At 36.2% G+C, this 10,648-nt stretch overlaps 1 protein-coding gene across 1 annotated transcript; it reads right to left on the reverse strand.

Annotated features, from left to right (window-relative positions):
* Window positions 1-4,956: 4,956 nt before the first annotated feature.
* Window positions 4,957-10,648, reverse strand: LOC101446143 (keratin, type I cytoskeletal 25). Its single transcript, XM_004450109.1, has 8 exons — window positions 10,220-10,648; window positions 9,840-9,922; window positions 9,302-9,458; window positions 6,516-6,677; window positions 6,306-6,431; window positions 5,749-5,966; window positions 5,318-5,385; window positions 4,957-5,066 (listed from the first exon to the last, which is right to left on the reverse strand). The coding sequence occupies exons 1-8, from the start codon at window positions 10,646-10,648 to the stop codon at window positions 4,957-4,959; spliced, it is 1,353 nt and encodes a 450-aa protein (XP_004450166.1).

Genomic DNA, 10,648 nt, shown 5'->3' on the forward strand with positions numbered 1-10,648 from the left:
CCGAATACAAATGGAATCATACTGTTTAAACTCTTCTGTGACTGTTTCCTTCACTTAATTTTATGTTGGAGATAAGAAGTCCTTCACTGAAAAGAGATCTGGGTAGCATATCACAGTGTCTACCACAGGGTTTATAAGTCATTAATTTCCTCTGTTGTATAATATTTCATTGTATGTGTAAGCCACACTTTATCCACCTTGTTGTTGATGGATATTTGTGTTGTTTCTAATCTTCAGCTGTTCTGAGCAATGCTGCTATGAACCTTCTTGGACCTGTCTCCTGGGTACGAGTGCAAGGGTCATGTGAAGTTCTATACCAAAGAGTGAAATTTCAGGGTTATAGAATATGTACATATTCTCTAACATTTTAGGTCAAATCAAACAATTTTTTCAAAGTGACTGTATTTATAATCCCACAAGATTATTCATGTTTCTCTACAATCGTCATCTATGCTTGGTACAGTTAGACTGGCCAACTTGGAGGAAATGGAATTTCATTGTCATTTTTTTTTTCTTTTATACAGGTAAAGTTATAAAGCAGAAAGACTAGAGTCTGGAAGATCAATTAGAAATGTGTTGCAATATTAATTGAGGTGAGAGGTGAGGAGGGCCTAAATCAGCGGTGGGCAGCTATGACCTGCAGGCCAAGTCTGGCTTTTTTTTTTTTCAATTATTTTAACTTTATTTTTTATTTCCCTGATTACTAATGAGATAGAACATATTTTTTAATAGAATGTATGTATTTTTTCTTCAATGAGGACCTTGTTCAAATTTTAAGCCATTTTTCTATTGTGTTATCATGACTTTGTTGATTATAGGTGATGGAAATATTTCCTCCAAGTTTGTGGCCTGTGTTTTCATATCTTGATGGTATCTTTCAATGAACAGAAATGTTGTAATTTTAATGTAGTGAAATTTATCAGTTCTTTCCTTTATGGTTTGTACTTTTTGCATCTTATTTTCAAAAAAACTTATAGATTGTCTTTCATATATATATATATTTTTAGGAGGTACCGGAGATTGAATCTGAGACCTTGTGCATGGGAGGTAGGCACTCAACCACTGAGCTACATCACATTTAGATTTTCAGTCTTCCTGAAATAGACTGGTTGAGGAGGAAGATTAATTTTCTTTTTTCCCTCCATGTATGTAACCACCTTTCCCAGAGCCATCTTCTTTTGTGCTTTATGTTTATCCATATTTCATATTTATTATCATTTCCTTTCTTGCCTTCTTTTGGGTTGACAGGGAAAATGTTTGCCTTCCATTTATTTTCCTTTACTAGTTTTAAAATTATACATTTAAGGTAGTTGAACCATGTAGCTATTCGACCATTTTTTACTTCCCCAAACAGTAGTTTTTAAATACTAATATTTCTATCATTTTAGTTTACTCTAGAAATTTTAAAATGTACAATTTTTCAAAACTTAAATTTAACCAATATCTTTATCCCTCTCTTAAAAAATATAAGGAATTTTGAAAATTTAACTCCATTCTTCTTTCCCTGACTTATTTGCCTTTGTCATATATTCCAATTCTGTTTTTTAAAGCCACCCAAGACATTATTATTATTCTCTTATGTGCTCAATGTTTGCTTAGACTTTCGTACATGTTTATCATCTAACTTGCCCCTTTTTCCTTGTATTTCAAAACTTCTATCCAGGATCAATTTTTTTTTTTCTATTTGAGGTACATCCTTCAGAATTTTCTGAGAGTTTGCTAGTGGTAAATTCTTGGTTTCTTTTATCTGTGAAATAGCTTTAGAAAAAACCAAACACAAACAAGAAAACAAAGCAACGACAGAACACTGCTCTTGAAAGCTCCTCTTTCTGGGTTTAAATTTCTGTGTTGATAGTTACAGTTACAGCATACTGGCAGTATCATTCCACTGACTCCTGCCTTTGTGACTGGCTCGTGCAGTCACTAACAAGGGTACAGATGGGCCTCATAGGCCCACAATGGATGCATGTGGTCCTCAAGTCTCTCAGCATCCCAAGGACAGGCACACTGAACAGTGTGTGGTAGGGAGATCCTATGATCCCACTGCTCTCCTTTCTCACAGAGCCCTCACAGGTGCTGCCTGAATTTGGGAACCATGTGTTTTGGGAAGTTGTATATGAATGCTAGAAATGCTTGCTGCCCGTTGCTAATACTATCTCAAGACATTATAGGAAGTTGAGGCTAGGTGTAGCCCCTCCCACTGGAGGAGCACTCAATTCCAGTTAAATTTCCAGGCAACCAGGATGCATCCAGTGGTCATCCTTTTTGGCTCTCCACAGGCTTCAATTGTTGCTGTTGAAAACTCAGTCCTCTAATTGTAACTTTTGAAAGAATGAGTGATCTGTTTTTTTCTCTTGATTATTTTCTTATCTTCCCTTTGTTTTGGGTGTTTTTACTTTAATTTTGATATGTATTGGTATAAATTTTCTTTTATTTATCCTGTTTGGGATTTATGGTGCTTCTTGAATATATGGATTGGTATCTTTCATCAGTCTGAAAAATTCTTAGTCATTATCTCTTCAAATATAATTCCTACTCTCCCTTGCTTTTGTGTCTTATAATGAATTTGTGTTAGATTTTCTTACTTTATCTTCCATATCTCTTAATCTTTTCATATGTATTTATTCTCATATATTTTAAAAATCTTTTTCTCTCTTTGCTGAAGTCTGAATAATTTCCTCATTCCACTTTACAGTTTACTAACTTTTTCTCCCATTTTTCTTATCCACTACTGAATATAAACATTGAGATATTAAATTTTGTTTTTATCCTTTTTACATCTAGAAGTTCACTTTGGGTCTTTTCCAAATTTCCTTAGTTATTCTTTATAGTTTTTGATCACTGCTCATATTTTCAGAGTTGTCTTTTGTTTCATTAAATATGTTCACCATATTTTTTTAGTACTCTATGTTTTCTAATCCCAATAGCTTTATTTGCAGATCTGTTTTTGACATTTGATTATTTCTATTGGGTCTTGCTTACGCTGCCTTGTTTCCCTGTGTTTTTAGTGATTTTCGATTATGATAACTAATTCTCCTTAGAATTTTATCTCTGAGAATTCTTTGATATTAGGGATAATTGCAGGATTATCAAGATAGGACTTGCATTTGTTTCTGCTAGGTCACCTAAGGGTACCAGTGATTAAGGATCCTTTTAAACTAAATTCTCAGCTTGAAGTTATTTTGGACAAAACAAGTAGTATGAATCTGGGCTCTAAACATGTCTGACGTTTGGTTTATAACTCTATATTCTGAACATTGATTCTTCCTTCTTCCATTCTATGCCAACAGCTGAGATAGGGCACTTTCCCTTAGAGTGGAGTGAGCTATTTCTAGGCCATGCTTACTCTGAATGTGCGGCCCTTTGGGGCTTACACCTGTAGGGAGTCTTTGTTTATCCACACCTCCTTAGGCAGGTGCTACACTTTATCTCTTGTCCTCTATAGTCCGTGGAGATAAAAAAACTGAAGTTTACTGTTTCAGCAAATGCCTCAAAGTGTAACTGTATTTTCCCAACTGTATTTTCTCTTTGGGTTTACTCCTTCACAGAGTAGGATCTAAATTTTTCTGATTTTCTTTCGGCTCATTAATGCATTTAAAATTTCTTATTAGGTTTTTTTTTTTAAGATTTATTTATTTATTGGCCTTCTCCTAGTTTCCAGACCATGAGCCAATAAGTTCTTATTGTTTAAGCCAACCCATTGCATGGTATTTGCTTTAGAAGCCAGGAAACTAAAATAGACCCTATCATCTTTCTGCTTAATATTATTTGATAGAGACTGATAACAAATTTTCATGGATAAATTACAATATGGATAAATACTCCACTGAGAATGCTGGATCAACTAAGTAAAATGTCTAGGGGTAATATCTGACCTGAGAAAATGATGCTTTCTGCTTATCTAATTTGTTTCCCTTTAGGCGGGATGAATCTATTGGTAAAGAGAGTTACAAACATCAGCTGCTACTGTGTAATCCAAGCGGATGACTCCAGCCATATAACTTGAAGCCTAAACCTTTTTATAATTTAAACTCCTTTACATTCAGAATATTGCTTAAATATACATCCCAAAGGGAAATGAGATTTGAAAATTAACCATTATAAACACTGAGTATTGATAAAAACTAACATCTATTGAATGCTTACTTAGTAAAAGTGCTTTATAAGAATTTATTTAATTTTTACAACCACCATTGAGATAAGTATTATTGTTCATAGATGAGGAAACTGAAGTGTACACATTTTAACTATTATGAAAGGGAATAAGCTTTATTATGTCAAAGTATGGTAGGTTGGGGATTTGAGTGGAAGTTTTTTTTTTTTTTTGAGGTAACAGGGCTGGGGATTGAACCTGGGATTTTGTGTGTGGGAAGCCAGCGTTCAACCACTGAGCTACACTGGCTTCCATGAGTTGGTTTTATTGTCTGTTTTGTTTGTTGTTTGTTTTTGTTTTTTCAGAAGACATCAGAACCAAACCCAGGACCTCCCATGTGGGAGGCGGGTGCTCAACTGCTTGAGCCACACCCACTCCCCAGTGTTTTATTCCTTCTGAATTTGTCTCATTTTAAATTGTGGGAAAGCTTTATGATAATCTTAGGAGAAAACCTGTTAATTATTTTTTGAAGTTTTAAGGGTTTATATATGTGCTACAGACATCAACACTTTAAAGATAAGACAGCACCACTTGTGATAACTTGCTAAAGGAGGAAAGTTTATTGAATATAAAGAATTGACAACAGATTTCTGTAGGGTAATCATATGAGTTATCATATTTTACGTGATGCTTTTCCAGATGACTAGGAAGATACTGTTATCAATTGCCCAGATAGAGATTATATTTCAGTAGAGGAAAGACAACAGGATAGACTTTTTTTCTTATACTTGCTTCTTTAGACAGATTTATAAGGCCTTCTTTTCTGTGAGGGCATTTGGTGTATGCCCTCTGTATATCTCAGATTAATTGCTTGGAGATTTCTCTTCCAGGGAGTGGAGCCTGGTGGTAAGTATTTTACTGCGTTGGTCTACCTCCTCAAGAACTTTCTTAACCACTATTGCTTTGGCCGAATCTAAAAATTAAAATTTAAAAGGAGACTTTAGAGGGTTGGAGATAGATGAATAAGAAATTATATCAATTAAAGGAATAATAGGTTTTTAGATAAGACTGACTATGCAGTAAGCACAAATATTTAGTCAATATTGGTGTTGCTTTGTTTAAAATTAGCACATATCTTTAATGTTAGACATCTAGCACACTGATATTTACTAGATATATACTGAGAAGTAGTAGAGAATAATAATGAAATTTGATTCTAATTACCTTTGACTTGATTTCCCACATTTCCAGATCCATAATCTTTAGATTTATAACCTTCAGACTTGCAAGCCCTGTGAGCATATATTGTTGAAAACATCATAAAAAAGAAGGATTTAGAAATAACTCCATCAACCCTAGATTTGCTATTTCTTTTTCTCTAGCCTTTTGGTGAGAATACATTCAGTGGGTTGCACAGTTGAAACTACTCTGCTTTAGCATCAAGAAGTGATATTTTAGATTTTCGTATGATTAATACTGGTGTGTCTCATTTTGTTATTATAAGATGTTCCTAAGTTGTATCTTTACAGTAGAGTATTACATTTAATATTTAGCATTCATGAATGCAATCTCATTAGTTTTCATTCCCCTTCAAGGGATCTAAGTTTCAAGCAGATTTCAGCATAACACATCTCCCTGTAAATTATTTTACCTACCCGACATCTCCACCTATTAAGAGACAGTAGGTCTTGATCTCCTTCTCCAGGTGGACCTTGATGTCGAGGAGCTGCTCGTACTCGAGTTTCTGGCCCTCGGTGTCAGTTCTGACCTGGTGCAGCTGCTCTTCCAGGGCCCCGATCTGAGCCTGGATCTGTGTGAGCTGCTCACAGTAGTTGCCTTCGGTCTCCGTCAAGGAGCACTCCAGGGAGTGTTTCTGTTAGGAAACAAAAAAGAACCTGAGCTAGATATACAGATGAGCAGAAACTTGCATTGATAAACGCTGTTATCCTCTTTTTAACTTTGCCTATAATTGTTTTAGATTTTACACTGACACAGAGTTAAAATGACTTTATGAAACTGCTTAAAAATGAGTAAATTTGGTAGAACAGACAAAGATGTCGACGTTCCTGTTTTAGTTGCTCTCTTTCCTAATGCTTTAATTTCATAAACGTATATATGGACATATTTTTTTAAAGCTTTAAGGGCTTTGAAACCACGGATGCATGTTTAAACCAATAACCGAGGAGATGATAAGAAATCATCCTTTTTATACCATGGCTAGGAGAGACTGAAGTTCAATCTCCAATGTTTGAAGAGTGCGCTTCATTTCAGTCAGCTCATTCCTGGCCGAGGTTGTGGCCCCAACGTCCTCAGAGATTTGCTGTTGCAGCGAAGCACTCTGAAATGGGATAAATTAGGCAGCAAGTCAGTTTGCTGAACTTCCCTAAAACGGCAGAGGGATTGTTTTCTTGACTAGATTTACCTTCTCGTTGAACCAGGCCTCCACGTTCCTGCGGTTCTGCTCGGCCAGGTCTTCGTACTCGGCTCTCATGTTGTTGAGCAGAACCGTGAGGTCCACCCCCGGGGCTGCGTTCACCTCCACGTTCACGTTGCCCCCAGCAGCACACTGCAAAACTTGCATTTCCTAGATGCAGAAATGTGTTCATTTCAGCGATGCAGGAATCCCATACAAAGTTTAGAAGCTTAGCATTGGAAGGATTCTTAAAGTTCATCTTGTTCTGCAGTGACCCCCTCTACATTATATATTCCTTGGCCGATCGATGTAACTTTCAATGACGATGGACTCACTACTGCATAAAGTAGCCTGTTTTACTTTTGAAAAAAAAATCTTGTAATTAAAAAAATATATATTATTTTATTTAATCCCCCCCCTTGTTGTTTTGCGCTCACTGTCTGCTCTGTGTGTCTGCTTGTTGTGTGCTCACTGTCTTGCTTGTCCTCTTTAGGAGGCACTGGGACCTGAACCTGGGCCCTCGCATGTGGTAGGTGGGCACCCAACTGCTTGGGCCACATCCACGTCCCCTGTTTCACTTCTGAAGATTTTTGTAAAGAACTTTTCCTATGGCGAGCAAAATTCTTACTCCGTAACTCCTATTCATTGGTTTAGTTTTGCTATCCAGAAAAATTAAGTCCTTTTCCAAATGAAAGTCCTTAAAATATTTAGAATTTATTGTCTTCCAGCTTCTCATTCTATTAATTTGTAGTCTAAAAGCCTGTACTTTTGTGGACTGGTTTTCATTCTACTTAGAGACTGGATTTGGTGTGTTCTCAGCTCAGCTATATCCCGAACACAGAACAACATGAACATTATTTAAGGGTTGAATTAGAATAATTCCTTTTTTAAAAAAATGTTTTTTAAGCGATACTTGGGGTTGAACCTGGGACTTTGTACATGGGAAACAAATGCTCAACCACATACCTATATCAGCTCCCCTAGAATAATTCTTAACAATTGAAATGGCTACACATATATATACATGCACAACCCTCCCCAACCCCTAGGAAAGAACATTACCCTCTAAAGAATTTCCATTGTCAATCAGGCTTATACAAGGCCACCATAGGGCCATGACAGACTTTAGAGTCAGCCAGATCTTTGTGTGAAATCTAATTCTGACCTGTAGTGGCTCTGTGAACTTGGAAAAGTTGCTTAACCTCTTTGTCTCTATTTTTTTTTCTTTTCATTTGGCCATGATTTTCAAGTATTTTCAATAATGACCAGATTTATTGTCTCCTACAACATTGCATAGGCTTTTTAAAAAAAAGTCTCTCTTTTCTTCTCTGAAAATTGAGGATAATCAAAGTCCCTTCTCTGAACTGTAGAAAGAATTAAAATAACTACTAATAATAAGACTTAGCAATATTGCCTGGCAAATAAATTCTAACTAAATGCTATTTGTTATGGTTACTATTATCATAAAAGCTAGAATCAATTTTGTAGTCAAAATCTATACATTTTTCTGCCAGATGCTGTTGGGTTGCAGTGAAAACTGAAATGACACAGGCCAGCTTAGGTCTCTGCTGCAGAAATCTTCCTCCCACACTCCAGGTCCTGGACTGATCCTAATGTAAGTAACAGAGCTCCTCTCTTTCCTCCAAAGCTTCCAGGCACCAAACCTTCCAGGTGATTCTAGCATTCCTTCCTCCCAAGTGGTTGGTATACCTTCATTATCTCTGGATGTGTTTTTTTTTAATTTTTAATTTTTTTTTTATTTTTTAGGAGGAACCGGGGATTGAACCCGGAAACTCATACATGCAAAGCAAGGACTCAACCACTGAGCTACTCCTCCTCCACATCAGATATTTTTTACTTCTGAGGATTTAATGTATTCTTCCCCAGTTCAGGCAGAGAAAGAAAGAGGAGATAAAAACGATGCATATAGGGTTGCCTGTGAGGCATTAAAAAAATCAATTGCCTTCAACTCATCAAAAACTCCTGTGGGCTAGAACCATATTTGATCCTGTTACATTAATATATATGATGTAGTTCATTTGCAAGGCAATCTCATGACTAACCAAATAGCACTCTAAACTTGATCTCCTGCGTTAAGCATTTGGCTTGACCATGGAAATCTTTTGTCTTAAAAATATCAAATTGACTTTCAAAGCATAAAGATGTTTGCCCCTTCAGAAAACAGTGGTTCTGAAAGCAATCCCAAAGATGTGTTTGGAGCAGTGGGTGCATAATCTGATTCTGAATCTAGCTTCCAAAGCTGACCATTTTGAAAGCATACTATTTATTTAGAAGTTTAAATTCTGGTATAACAGTTTAATTTCAGTCTCATTATTTTTATAGCCACATCTATTAAGAATATTAATATTAAACATATATACTTAATATATGTGTTAAGTAAGTAACTTTTAGTGTTTTAAACTTGTGATTGTTATATAGAATCCTCATCTAGTTTTCTTAGGATGTCCTTTAAGTATATTTATTTATCTGATTAGATGTAATCTCCTAAGTGGGCCATTTTAATTTAGCTGTAATTACATAGATCAAAACTGCTCTTATTATCCTGATTATTCTGGAAAACATGATTCCTTTTTGTTCCCATGGGAAACTTGATGAGAGAGCAAGGGTGGATCTGTACAGATACTTTCCCATTTCTAAAGACAACTTAATCTTCATTCCAGTCTGACAATGGGTCTTTAGAACCAGTTTCCTATGTAAGAGGTCAAATACATTATCTCCTGTCAGGTGGACAGTGTCTGTAGAGGGGTAGAAAAATGTAGGCAGTCAGCACTTACCTCTTTATGGTTCTTCTTGAGGTAGGTTATCTCCTCACTCAAGGTTTCATACTGAATCTCCAGGTCTGTTCTGCACAGGGTTATTTCATCCAGAACTCTGCGTAATCCATTGACATCAGCCTCTACACTCTGGTGAAGAGCCAGCTCGTTTTCATACCTTAAAGAGTATTAATGATGTCCCAGTTTGTCACATGGTTGGAGAAACAGGCACACACACACAAAACAATGATCAAATGTCATAATGCAGAAAGAGACATTTTCAAAGTCTATTGTATAATTATTATTTCTGTTTTATTTTGAAGTAATTCTTTGACAGAAGAAAGAACTAGAGTACATGGTAATATTTTATAGCAGTTCACATCTTTTATTTAATAGCCAATGTATAAAAAAGTAAATAACATTGTATTTATTTTAGATCCAAGTTTTTACAGTTTTGGAATAAGAGTTGGTAATATTTAATGGAAAGGATAAAAATTCATTCAATTTGCTGCTTTACATTGATCACCATGAGTTCTTTTTACTCTGTGAATCTACTTACTTGAGTCTGAAATCATCAGCTGTCAGCCTGGCGTTATCAATCTGTAGAACAGCATTAGCATTGCTGGTTGTGGAAGCAACGATCTAGAAATGAAAAATTCAACTTTTTAAAGGCAATTTATCACAACTAATAAAAAGCACAAACTGATTTTTCTAGATTAGAAAATGGAAATAATAAAAATTAATACAGTTACTAGGTAGTCATTGACATTTTTACCGTGATGTTAACCAACCAAGTCAACTTAATGCTTATTTCCAATGCTAAATTGAAATTTCCTTTAAGAATTTGTGATGAAAAATGCTTTTAGAATTCAGTGAAGAAAGGAAAAATAATTTGAGAAATAAAACACATAAAAATGATTGCCAAGTATACATTCTTACCTGAATTTTAAGGTCATCGATTATGGGGAAATATTTACTATAGTCACGATCAAGCCCTCGGCAAGAACCAGGCCCAAATTTCTCATACCACCCCTTGATCTTCTGCTCTAGGTCTGCATTGGCCTCCTCCAGAGCTCGCACGTTCTCCAGGTAGGATGCCAGGCGGTCATTGAGATTCTGCATAGTCACCTTCTCATTGCCAGAAAGGAGGCCCCCTTCATTCACTGTAAAGCCAGCACAGGAATTGCTTCCCACTGCATTTCCTCCTGATGAGGTGCCACTGAATGCACAGGAGAAGCCATTTCCAATTCCAGGTATGCCGCAAGCATTTCCAGCCCCAAAGCTGGCCCCCCCACTAGAGAGCCTGAGCGATCCTGTGGTGGGACGGGGGCAGGGTCTCCTGTGTCCACTGGAAAGTCGCAGAGACAT

The sequence above is a fragment of the Dasypus novemcinctus genome, chromosome 21 (genome assembly GCF_030445035.2).
Source record: "Dasypus novemcinctus isolate mDasNov1 chromosome 21, mDasNov1.1.hap2, whole genome shotgun sequence".
Classification (NCBI taxonomy): domain Eukaryota; kingdom Metazoa; phylum Chordata; class Mammalia; order Cingulata; family Dasypodidae; genus Dasypus; species Dasypus novemcinctus.